Source organism: Syngnathoides biaculeatus, chromosome 4 (assembly GCF_019802595.1).
Source record: "Syngnathoides biaculeatus isolate LvHL_M chromosome 4, ASM1980259v1, whole genome shotgun sequence".
Taxonomy (NCBI): domain Eukaryota; kingdom Metazoa; phylum Chordata; class Actinopteri; order Syngnathiformes; family Syngnathidae; genus Syngnathoides; species Syngnathoides biaculeatus.
Genome location: NC_084643.1, coordinates 4,369,312 through 4,382,814, shown reverse-complemented (window position 1 = coordinate 4,382,814; position 13,503 = coordinate 4,369,312). Strand labels below are relative to the sequence as shown.

General features: G+C 39.8%; 1 protein-coding gene across 1 annotated transcript in view; it reads right to left on the bottom strand.

Annotated features, from left to right (window-relative positions):
• Positions 1-13,503, bottom strand: part of nsd3 (nuclear receptor binding SET domain protein 3) — a 29,812-nt gene that overhangs the window by 2,146 nt on the left and 14,163 nt on the right. The window contains exons 14-22 of the mRNA XM_061816582.1: positions 12,313-12,492; positions 8,589-8,735; positions 4,921-5,077; positions 3,577-3,779; positions 3,382-3,494; positions 1,797-1,943; positions 1,595-1,717; positions 788-904; positions 564-705 (exon numbers count right to left, since the gene is read on the bottom strand). Coding sequence (XP_061672566.1) covers positions 564-705; positions 788-904; positions 1,595-1,717; positions 1,797-1,943; positions 3,382-3,494; positions 3,577-3,779; positions 4,921-5,077; positions 8,589-8,735; positions 12,313-12,492 — 1,329 coding nt within the window. The remainder of the gene's footprint in view (positions 1-563; positions 706-787; positions 905-1,594; positions 1,718-1,796; positions 1,944-3,381; positions 3,495-3,576; positions 3,780-4,920; positions 5,078-8,588; positions 8,736-12,312; positions 12,493-13,503) is intronic.

The following is a 13,503-nucleotide window of genomic DNA, read 5'->3' as shown; positions in this document are numbered from 1 at the left end:
TGATTTCCCCCTTCCCACGGCCCCCCACTGGTGTCTGAAGTAGTTACTTCACCTGGCATGGGTCCTCCTGAGTACGCTACATACTGTTATATCGTCAAGGAGTCTCTTCTTAGTTAGAAGTGATCCGCATATCATCTAAATATGGCTCGAAACGATTGCGTAATATTGCCCCGGTCACCTCACTCGACTGTGGGATGTTCTCTTCTTCGAAAAGAGCTTCCGTGTCAGAAGGGGCGTCTGAAAAATCCCAAACTTTCTCTTGTTCCTCTCCTATAGCAGGTGCCACTTACGTGTTTTCTATGGCGACTGTCCCAGTGTGACATCTGCAGATGATGTTGCAGGCAATAAGGCCGCCACTGGGATGTTGAGTGAGACTTCTGCAACTTTGCATTAGTGACGCGCTCTCCGCTCATTTTTTTTTTCTTCTCTCGTATAGACACTGAAGTGAATAATATTATGTAGCTTTCATAACAATATCTATTTTAAAATGTATATATGGCTGTTAGTTGACCTTTAATCACCGATTCGCACACTAAATGTGGATTTTATAGTGGATAACTCACCAGGTTCTATATCGCAGAGGGCAAAGAGTCCAATGCGGACGTCGCCGTTGACCGTCCACTTTTGGGTTTCACAGTTGGGGCTGCAGCTGTGGTTAATGAACCGGGAAGAATTCCCTTTCGGACCAGCGTCGATCACACGATCCTGAAATGTGCAAAAGGTGGACATCAGGACAAAGTAGGCCAAGGAGAATGTGTCTTTTTTTGTTCCCCCACGATGGTTTTACCTTCGTAAGGGTTAGCATGTAGAAGTTAGTGACGTGGTTTTCGTGGGCGCGTTTAATTCGCTGCTGGCACTCTTCCGAATCAATAACTTCTCCGACATACTCGGTCACAAAATCCCCCTGCAGAAAACATTATACAGTATTCAGTATTCAATTTGAATTTCAATATTGTAAGGTACTTTCAATCGTTTTTTGTTTTTTTTTTTACTACAAAGCATTTAGGGATGGACATTTAAAACAACATAAATGTGAATAATAAAAATAAATTCTGTACTCTACTTTTACAACTGAAGAAATAGTCGTCAGTTTTTTTTTTCCTTAGTAAAGTCATAACCACTTTTTAAGTGGAGTTAAGGTAAAATTTGTAATATGTAAAAACATTTCCAACCTTTTTACTTTATTCTCCAATTAAGAGTTTTGCAAACAATAAATCATCTAAACACTGCTAGTGAAATTAAGTATCTCATTTAAAGATAGAGAAATATGAAGAGTCTCACCAAACTCGGGACAAGACATTCAGCCTAGTGGGAATCCTTACACTCAGTAAGTCAACGCAAGAGCAAAAATGGATAAAAGTATTGAAATTTACCACAAAAGTGGTGCATCGTTTCAAAGTTTCCTTTTCCTGTTTACTTCAGGTTTTATGTTAGCCTGTTTAGGGAGCAAAATAAATGCACACCGTGCTGATTGTTTCCAAGTTAACTTTAAAATAACAAAAATGATTGTATCTGTATCTAGACTACATTAACTCAATTGACCTCAAATTCCCATTGATAAAAGGATTGCTAGGACACTCCTCTTGACACTTACCTTCCGCAGAGCCTGGTTGGTTTTGAGGCCCCATCCACAGCCCTCCGTCTTTATCACCTCCGTCTCAGCATCGAGGCGCTTAGTGAAACACTGGTTCTCGCAATTGTCTCCCGCAGGACATACCTGCCGTGGTGGAAAGAGGTTTACAGAGGGCACTATGAAAATCTGTAAAATGTCTGAAAAGAGGAGCAGGGCAACAAACCTGAGGGTGACACTCGTACTGCAGCATGCGGTTGAGACACTGAGACTCGAGGCTGCACGGATGCTCGTCCGCGGGGCGGCAGTTGCAACGTGGGATCTCGGACAAGTCAGCAACGTGCATCTGCACTTTGCCTACGGGTTTGTTGGCCTATCACAGGAAATCATCAGACAAATATAAGAAAGTACTGCAAATGCAGTGCCTCTATACAGCACAAGGAAAAAGACACAGTTTCCACCAAGCAGTGCAGCACAGTTTTACCAAAGACATCAAACTATCCATCCAAGCATTTTCCACCCTGCAAGTCCTCATGAGGATCGCAGGTGACCTATTCTAGCTGACTTTGGGCAAGCGGCACAAAACAGATTGTACGGGTTGCCAGACAATCACAGGGAACATCCACAGAAATTAGTAATGCAGCTACTGAACATATCATTTGCTTATTTCAGTTAACAAATCCATTATTTTACTATTTCGGAGCCTTATCTTATATACCTGGTAATTCTTTTTTTTTTTTTTTTTTTATTCACTCAAATTTGGCAGGTTTCTTAACTGTACTCTTCTTTGTGGTGTGTCAAATGTACACACATTTGTTACAGGGACTTTTAACATTGTGTCCGTGCACTGACGAGACAACCGGATCATGAAAGAAAAATGACATACATCTATTAGACACAAGTAATGTTGGGAGATGTATGAATTGTCAACTTCTGGTCATTTTTTTGGGTATGGGAGATGGGGGTCATGTCTAGCGTGATAACACCCATCCCACCTACAGTGCTGTGAAAAGGTAATAATTCTTATTTTTTTGCAATATCCGCACTGAAATATTTGTCATCATCAAACAAATTTAATCCAAGTTAAGTTAAAAGCTGCTTTAAAAGGGTGAATTAATTTAAGCAAAAAAAAAAAAAAACATTCCCAAACTTGACAAAATCAATCCATCCTCGTGTAAATGTAGTGCAATATTTCAGAAAAAGAACATCATAACCATCAAACCTGTTTGTGTTTTTTTTCTTGGGCTGCTTTTTTTCCTTCAGGTCCTGGAAAACTTCCCCTGATAAAGGGAACCATGAAGTTTGCTCTTTAAAGTTGCACTAAATAGCCCCAAAATATGTCATGTAAATTTGATACATCATAGAGATGAGTAACCTGGTCAAACCTGAATAATAAAAAATATATACCGTATTTTCCGCACTATAAGGCGCACCTAAAAGCTTTTAATTTTCCTCAAAAGTGGGCCTCATAATCCAATGCGGCTTATATATGGATCAATATTGAGCCTTTAGTGCAGCTCCATTTAATCGATGCATAACGTGACCCCAGCGTCTAATCTATGTGCCTTATAATGCGGCGTGCCCTCTATATGAAAAAAGTTTTAAAATGGGCCATTCATTGGAGGTGCGCCTTATAATGCGATACGCATTATAGTGCGAAAATACGGTATGTTAAAATCATTGAGTATATAAAATCAGGTTTCTAAACTTGAATAATCAGGGACTCGTATTGTTTGGTAGAAATGTGGCATTATAGACCTAATCGACAAATCAATAGATGTTTTGGTTTTTTTTTCTGTCCATTGAGATACCTTGATGAATTTGTAGGGTGGCGGTTTGCGAGAGTTCCGCTCTTGCTCAAGAGCCTCCCTGCTCTCTCTCTGGGCTTTGAGCTCCTGAAACCTCCGGGCTGCTTCTTCCAGAGCTGAAACACCCCGACAACATTACCAAAACATATTCTGTGTTCTGTGGGCTGCCTTCCAGCCACAGAACCTGGAGGTGACTACCTTTCTTGAAAGTCTTGTTGATGTTGATCTGACCCGTCACAAAGTTTTTGTCATTCTCAACGTATGGGAAGACACGGCCCTGATTGATCCAGTAGTAGTCGTGGGAACCGAAGAAAAATACGGGGAAGTCGCCGATATCGTGACGAAGGCTCTGGATGTTCGACGGCACTAGGCGAGGATTGCAGATCTCTGCCGGCCACCACCTGCAAGAGAGGAGAGACGTGTTTGAGAAAGAACATGCCACAGAACAGAAGAACAGCTCTCATCTTTTTAGTGAGAGATTAATATCATTTGTCATGTATAATGCACATCTTTTTTCATCCAAAAATTGTCCATAGTCCACATTCTTCATAGGTCTCGGGGAAAATGAAAACAACTTTCACATTTTATCAATGTACACTTTCATTCCAATATATGACTAAGGTGTACAGTTCCATTATCCAGTGCCATACTTTATGTTTTTATCATATGGGTAGATGCAGAATTATGCATTGTAAAAATGCACAATAGCTAGAAGGGCTTTCCAGAATTTCGAGGTCAACATTGAGATTGCGTATTATACATGGGTGCGCATTATACACAAGAAATACTGTAAGTAAAACTATATAAACAAAATTCAGGAACCACTATATTGATATTTTACTGTGGATTTAGCCAAATTGAGTCCAGTTTAAACCCTTATTTATTCATTTGGCCAGATTCTATACAGCAGTGGTGGGAACCCCTTTGCATGCTCAAGGGCCACAAATGATTTTTAAAATACACAGAGGAGGAGTAAAATTGTTAATCTAACGTTAAAATATTCACTTAGTTTTGTTAATGAACAAATTAATTTCAAAAAGCTACCCATTTGGGTAAATTACAGTAAATCTGTTATTATTTGAGCTCGAGGAATCGAAAAAATTTTATTCAACACTTTTAGAAAAACAATAGCTCCCGTAAATTAAGAAACAATACAGGAGTTTCGATAATATGAATGCTCTATGGGTCCGATTGAAAAACAGAGTAGGTTGTATGTGGTTCACTGGCCATACTTCTCCCAACCCTGGTGTACAGCAATAATTTACCTTTGTGCCACACATTAGTTCATTAGCAGAGCTTGTCAACTTAATGAACGTAATTGTACTATGTACTGTTGACACTGACAATATTAGTTTTGATAGACCATGTGTACGGCTCGCAATGTCAACAGGACACAGTTGATCAAAACTAAGAGATAATGACGGGCTCCTTTCTTGACAGTGTTGCAAGTAAAACACAGTGGTGCATTGATCGTACATGGGGAAGAATAAAGAAATTCATTTGAAATAAAAAAATAATCGAGTGTCTTTCATCCTTGCATACCTGTAGTTTCCCAGTTTGACCCAGACAATTTGTTTGTAGTGAGGCTTCTTGCCGGCCCTACAATCGCTGCAGGACCACGGCCCCTCGGGCATCTCCATCTCCAAACACTCCGGGTGGAAGGAAGCTGGGCACGAGTCGCAGCACAGCAACTTGCCTCCTACATTTGTTTGTATGGATGGACACAGGGATGAGTGTGTGTGAATGCATGTGTGTGTTTGATGTGGGAAAGGAGTATGCAAAGAGAGGAGGAGGGGTATCATTAGGCCTAGAGAATTTAAAACCAGGAAAAACTCTGAATCTCAGTAAATATCTCGTGTTTGAATGTGTGTTTCAATGTGGGCACTTGCGGCTTTTACATAGCTGCGGCGTATGTGTGTACCATATTGTATTTACTTTACAAATGTACTCGGTGAGGCTTATAACCATGTGCTCTGTAGGCCGGGAATTATGTTTTTTTTTTTTTTTGTAGGTGGTGCATGGCGTGAAGAAATCTGAGAACCACTGACTTAGGACATTTTTTAGGACGGCGAGAATATGATAATTATTTCATTATGAATTGCATGCAGTTTTTTTTTTTAAAACAAGCTAGCATGTAGCTAATGACTTGCATAAAAATGACCAGAGAAGTTGCTTAGTGGCACATTTTGCCTATTGTGATTGTAAAGTGTCTGGCATCTTCTTCTACTTCACCTTAGTTGTATTTCATTTTAGTATATCTCCAATTTGATGAGCAAAACAACAAACTTCAACATCATTTCAGCTCATCTTAAATTCATCAGTTTATGTTTAACTTTGGAGGTTCCGCTGTAGACTCAATGCAAATTAAAGCTACTTTTGTAACACATTAATCCATAGTTGGAGCTAGTCATGGCGCTTGTTAGGGCTCCCGAAGGACAACCATGCAGCATGAAGGAGGCTTAAGATGGGAGGCCACTCCAGTTTGAGGTCATCAGCTTAGTTACCACTTTAAACAGCTACTGCATGTCTGGCAAACAGATTCAGAGTACTGTACCGAGGGTCTGTAAACCGGATATACATGCAGCAGCCGGACGGGAGTCCAATGAGCCAGTGATCAGGTGTTTGAAATAAAATTGATAAAAAACAAAGACTGGAAAAAAAAAAAAAGCAGGCATGCAGTCCTGCAAATAAAGCATACCGTTTCCCCATCACACATACTGCACCTTGCATAAACCAGCTTGTATGGAATTTTCAGTACCAATTTTTGGCCAGTCACGTATAATTTGTCACTATTTTTTTTCCTTTGATCTGGCGTGCTTCACATGTACCCATTGTAATTTAATTCCATGCAAGTGAGGTCAAAGGTGCAGAAACAGGAGATGTGCCCAAAATGTCGATTGAATTTCAACTGAAAATTTCAGTCAAAAAAAAAACAACAAAAAAAAAACTTGTAATTGGGGTCAGGGTTGAAGCAGGGGGTGGGGGGTAGCTGGACATGGCCTTTTGCGTAAATAAAGCAAGCCCACAGTGCTCAAGCAGAGAAGCAATGCACCTCCACAAACCATAGACAGAGCATGAACCAACGCAGAGCATTTAACATCGTCGCGCTATACTGCCGTCGATGTTCTCTAATGACCAATTAGAGTCCACGCAGACATATATATATATATTCAAGTGTTCGTAAAAGAGAACTTCACTCAGCTCAAGCTAGTTTCAAAAAGGGCCTCATGCAAAAACCAGAGTTCAGTGAGCGGTCGAACTTTGACTGAGGAAAACATGTTGCATTCACCAAAAAAAAAAAAAAAAAAAAAGATTTATGTTAGTGAATCAATTGTAATCATGGGTGCATGTATCATTCCTTGTTTCTTTTCATGAACTGGTTTTGAGAAAATGTACCTTATACGCGCTAATAAAAAACATGTGCATTTATTGTAGAGCAACAGTTATCAAATATTAGTAGAATCACTCCATATATAGTTATTCAACACTATACATGTGCATATACAATATTATTTGTGTCTACTGGGGTTGCCAGTCATGTTCTACAGTAGGGCCTGTGACTTTTGAGTTTTTAGGGTTTTAAATGCAGGGGCTGGCCTGGTGAGTAGTGTGGGTGTCAGCAAACGAGAGTGCACAATTGGCTGGCTGATAGTTTTACCCATTCATTCGCATGAATGTGTTAATTACGCGTTTTTTTTTCTTCCACACTTCTGTAATTTCCTGACCGCTGAACTGGCGATGGCAGACGTGCCATTATGGTACACATTGCACCTCAGCCTCTTGTTAAGTATGCAAAGATCCCAAACTTTCAACATTCTCCATTTTACTGACTTTTTGCCGCCTTTGTGCTGACATATTTTACCACAGAGTGCTGTGTCCGACTGCACTAAACCTTGTCCATGGAGAAAAATTATGCTTACAAAGCTTAAAGGGAGGGATTTTAGTATTAGGCTTTAATAGAAAAAAACAGATGTTTTTTTTATATCATATATATTTACCATTTTTCATTTTAAAAATTTGATTTGATGGTAATCACAATATAATAAAAACAGTACTAGAGTATCGTAATTTCCGGCCTATAAGCTGCGACTTTTTTCACACGCTTCCAACCCTGCGGTTTATGCGGTGATGCGGCTAATGGATATGTTTCCAATGACCCCACCTTGTGTGCCATAGAGGTCAAACAGGTGATAGGTGAAGCGTGAAGTTTTTTTCTATTGTTAATTTATCCGATTGGTCTAAGGGTGGTGGTGACGTCATTGGAAACCTATCCATTTGTGCATTTTTTCCTCACGGCCGCAAGGAGACAGTCGAGCGGAAAAGGTAATAGAGAGACCCGTGGAATATATGTGCCGAGGAAGTGACTATTACCGGTCCGGCCCTGTTAGCGCTGCGCTAGTGTGTTACTGCCGTGTCTCAGTGATTTTTACCGGTATGTTTTTTCCTAACCGGCCCTGTTAACCGGCTAACGGTAATGCTAGCGCCACCACGCTAGCGTTAAACTCTCCGCGTACCGTCTTTTTTTGTAAATATCTCGTGTTTCAATGTCACTTTCAATGTGGGCGCTTGTGGGTTTTACACACCTGCGGCCTATGTATGTACCAAATGGTATTTCCTTTACAAATGTACTGGGTGAGGCTTATTGCCAGGTGCGCTCTGTAGGCCAGGAATTACGGTAGATATTGAATACAATATATTTTTGATTTTATATTGAATTAATTGTTTTAATTTGTTAATGGGGTCTATCACAACACAAGGTCATTGTATGAGGTTAGGTATTTACTTTTTCAAGTGATTGTCACTCCACAGAGCAATTATTTAAGGTTCTGTGTACATTCACGAATATGTAATTATTTGAGGTACTACGGTATCTAATTTTGGTCAAGGTCAAATCATGACGGAAGAAGAAACGGAATTTATTCTTTGGTGAATCCAACAGGCAGTTGTCAAACTCAATTAAGCAATAGGATTAGATTTGTTTTGCATGCGACCCAGAGTTATCTGTTATTTGAAAGGGATTTGAGCTGATATTTATTCAATGCACAACTCTGTATGGCAATGAACTGCAGATTGAACCACTCAAAGGTGGTACCTGAAGGCTTTGAAATGAAAGTGGCATTCAAAAGGAGAAACTGATCAGGATGGGAGCAGGCACAATACAAACACAAACCAGTGGGGACAAAGGAGAATGAGAAAAACTGTTCAGTTACCTTTCCCAATATTCTTTTTGGTAGCTGACGAAGGAGAGGGAATCATAGGTAATTTCAACTCAGCACGATTTGACTCAGTCAGAAGGTAGTGGGACTTATAGGCATATGAACTTAATATGGTGTCAGTAAGGTCTTGCACTAACAGCCCTACACAAGACACACAGGAAGAGACGGGGGTAAGCCGCAGTCAAACTTAAAAAAAAATAAAATAATAATAATAAATAAAAGAAAAAAGAACAGACACTGTCTCTCACACATACTCACAACACAAGTAAGAAACATGTAAAACAGTTTGGCCCAACACAAAGTGGCCGGACAGTACACAGGACTTAAAAAGGCAAATGCCCGACACATTTTTCAACATCAACATCTGGGACATGAGAGAATTTTTCAAGTGGAGTGTCAACAACGTTGGCCTTTTTGGAATAGAAATCAAACAAACAAATGACAATTAGCAGCTCTGCTAGTCATGTAAAACGGTGCCAAACAGGAAAGACACAACGCTAAATTTCAAAAGTGCTGCTTCCACCGTGCAGTAGAGTTCAGTTTGTAGGTTTTTTTTCCCCCCACTTTGTCCAAAGTTGTAAATTAGGTTGGGAATGATAAATGATGGACCAGATATTTCTTCATAAAGCAGATACTGTACAACTCTATTGGTAGCAGCCTCCATAATAGATACAAAATCAGCCAGAAATCCTTAGAAACATCTGTAGTAGGGCTATTAAGCAGATAACTCAAGGCTAGGAATCAGTTGCCTGAGGCTTTAGTTTTCATCTCATAAATCAAGTGTAAGAGCTCTCGCTCTGCACGTTATGAACATTATGTTATGCTCAGAACCAAAAACAGCAGTGGTGGGTACTACCGACACTACAAGTTGTGAACATTATGTTATGCTCACAACCAAAAACAGCAGTGGTTGGTACTACCGACACTACAAGTTTAACCGCATTTCTCTATCACGTCACTGTTTCAACATCAAATAGCTTTTTAATAGTTAAGCGACTTTCGTGGTCACAGGGATTGCAGAGATGCTACATTTCCACCGGCATTTGTAAACAGTGAATGCAACGTAACGATACGTACCTTATCTGATAAGTCCACCTTCGACAAAGGGGTCGGTGGTCAAATGTGCACCGCAGATTGTAAACATGCAGACAATGTGTCAAAGGTGGGTACATTCCAGCAATTCCCATGTGTGTTATATACCTTAGCAAAAGGAGGCTTATTCTCAAACTCATTCAGTCTAGCTATACGTTCCAGTGTTGGTACTTTGCGACTCCAAGAAAAAAACAACTAAGACGACCCACAGCCAGTTGTGTCCTGAAGGCAATCACAAGTCAAACTAAGTTAGTCATCACTACCTGATGTTCCAAAAGTCAGTCGGCACGGCGTATAGTTGAAGCCAGAAGTTTATATACACTGCGCGCAAAGACATTTCATTATTTGTCTCACTGTCTGAAGTCAAATCAGACTAAACCTCTCCTGTTTCACGTCAGTCAGGATCATCAAAATTATTTAATTTTGTTAAATGCCAACTACCGGTGAGAAATTCCTTATGGGTCGTTACATACTTGGAGTCTGATTCTGATCTTGACAGAGAATTACATAGATTTCCTCAGTATGGAGTAATAGCCTTTCCTGAGCTACATGACTTGCGACAAACGTTTTTGGTAACCTTCCACAAGCTTCTGACAGTACACTGCTGGAATCCTGCCCCATTCCACCTGACAGAACTGGTGTAACTGAGTCGGGTTTTTCCACATCTGCTTACAAATTTTCAATGGGATTCAGATCACGGTTTTGTGATGGCCACTCCATTCCAAACTAACTTTATCCTCAAGCCTCTATTTAACCATTTTGGCAGTGCGCTTAGGGTCATCAGTGTCCTTTTGGAAGACCCATTTGCACCCAAGTTTCAGCTTCCTGCCTGATGTCTTGAGATGTTGCGACGCTGTCTAATTTATGAACCGCCCCAGTTCCTGCTGCATCAAAAGAGCCCCACAACATGATGCTGCCACCTCCACGCTTCACAGTTGGTACGGTGTTCTCAGCTCTACAAGCTTCCCGTGTTTTCATCCAGATCTAATGTTGGTCATTATATCCAAATAGCGTCACTTTAGCTTCGTTAGACCACATGACATCCCCAGAAGTTAAGATCTTTGTCTTCGTGTCTTTTTGCAAACTGTAATCTGGCTTTTTATTGTTTCTCTAGAAGTAATGCCTTTGCTCTTGGTGAGTGGCCTTTCAGCCCATGTCGGTGCAGGACTCCTTTCACTGTGAATAATGACACTTTCTTAGCAGCTTCATGCAGTATCTTCACAAGAACTGTAGCTTTTGTTCTGGGGTTGATTCACACATTTCAGACCAAAACATGTTCATCTCAGGGACATAGAACCCATCTCCTTCCTGACCGGTGTGATAGGTGGACATTTCCATGATTTTTATACTTGCATGGAATTGTTTGAACAGATAAACGTGGCATCTTCAAGGACCTAGAAATTCTACCCAAGGATGAGCCAAACTTGTGGAGCGCCACGATTCTTTCTCTGATTTCCTGGATCATTTCATTTGATTTTCTCATGGTTTCAAACAAAAAATTAAATGTGTTTTTGCACAGTGTACGTTAAATTCTGGCTTCAGCTGTGTTTAGATATATGGGGGTTCAAATCCCGACACCGCCTGTCTGGAGTTTGCATGTTCTCTCGGTGCCTGCATGGGTTATCTCAGAGTATTTCGGTTTTCTCCCACATCCCAAAAACATGCGGGATAGGTTAATTAAAGACTCTAACTTGACCATAGGAGCAAATGGTTTTGTTTATATATGCTCTGCAATTGGCTAGTGACCAGTTCAAGGTGTACACTGCCTCGAAGATAGCTAGGATAAGCTTGAGGACGCCCACAGCCTGAGTGAGGATAAGTGTAATGTAAGATGATCCACAAACACAACAACAATTCACAAGCAAAACTGAATATTCACAAATACTAAGTCATGATAAAAGCACATACAGCACTAAAAAACATGTAAATCACAGCTGCAATGTATTTGTACAGTTAGAAAAACATGCTAATTATCTGTGGAGTCGATAAAATGTGTAAATCGTGGATATATTTGTATATTTGAAAAACATGTGAATAGTGAATATATTTGTGGATTTGAAAAATATGCAAATAATTTCTGGATTTGAAAAACACATCTGAATTGTGGATGTATTTGTGGATTTGAAAAACACTCTCCCCATACTGGAAATGAAACCAAAGTGCATCTGTAATATATTTTACAAAGACCGGAGTTACACTGCAGTCCATACATTGCTGTACAAGAGAATCATCGCGCATTGTTGTTCTTAATAATTTCACACTGCTGCGATTTCAAACAACTGTGGTCACGCTATTTACATACTCCGTAGTAGAAACCCATCCAATACCAGGATTAACGGCTCTAAACCAGACAAAAGTCAAGCACAACTGAACTGTACCACTTGGTGGAAACAAAGCATTTTTGGATTGAAAATAAATGCTTCTCCAAAATGAGTCCAGAACAAAAACAAACAAACAAACAAACATGCAATCATGGAGGGCAACCAGGACTTGTTTTACATGTTGTAAAATTGTTTAAAAAGCCCAGAAACAAAAACCTCCTCTGCACAACCTGTTCAGGGTGGCCGGAGGAGTGTGTGTTTGCGTGAGTGTGCATGCTGCTTTTAAGACAGAGGGCAGGGCTTACCTCTGGCACACAAGAAGCACCAGCCCACATTGACAGGGGATGTGAGGAGGCCGTTCTTCTTGGTGCTGCTGTGGCTGCTGCAGATCATGACATGATGTGTCAGGATGGCGCTGCCCGCCGCCACACAGCTGTCGCCTGTGTGATACGCCACCGGGCAGCGGATGCAACGCATCAGGCGACCTGGACGGGGAAAATAAAGATTACAGGTGGCGTAAAATGTCACACGTGCCATTTAATTGAGTAGAATTGCAGAAATGCTACATGCCAAAAAGGTGTATCAGTGTCTTACAATTATTATTATTATTTTTTGTTTATATATAAATAATTTTGTGACAGTATTTGAGAAAAGTTTATTGCTTATCTGATTTTGCTTACAATGCAATTAATCTACTGAAATAAATGACTCATTGAGTTTGCCATGATATTCAAATGTATTGAGATCAAGCTGTATAATAAAAATTATACTGTACTATATAACAAAATGCACAATTATCTGGATACATTTTTAAGACCTTGTCAAAGTGTATGGTAAGATGATTGTGGCAAGACAGCATCACTATAAGTGAAAACACTTTTTATCCATTTCTCTCCAAGGTGAAATTAAAAAAAAAAAAAATCACCAACAGCTTTGTAATCCACTGTGAAATGCACTTTTGACAACAGATTCAGTTCAGGATGTTTTGTCTTGAATTATGTCTAAGTATATAAGCAGATGTAATCTCTTGTACTTTACCCTATGCCAGGGGTTGGGAACCTTGTAGGCTGAGGGAGCCATAAACTGCAAATATTTTAAAATCCAATTCCAATGAGCCATACAATATTTTTAAAACTAAATATTTGTAAATGTTATGAAAGACTAACACTTTAAGAGTACAATAACTTTCTAAATTAAGTTAAATGAGATTATGCTGTTGCTAATCAAAGATGACGAAAGTACTTCTTACCATTAATGCGACTTTTTTGCTGATGGCCTTGTCGTCTGTTTCATACATCATTAAATTAAAGTTAATGCAGCCTTTAAGACTTCCATCCGTTATTTGTGAACGTACCTCGGTCTTAATGTTTTTTTTTTTTTTTTAATGTGACAACGACTTTTCATGCGCATAGGTAGAACCAAACATTGTCAGTACAGCTCGTGCGTTCCAAGTTTTCCCAATCAGCTGGTCTGCAGGTTTAATTTTTTTCATTTGC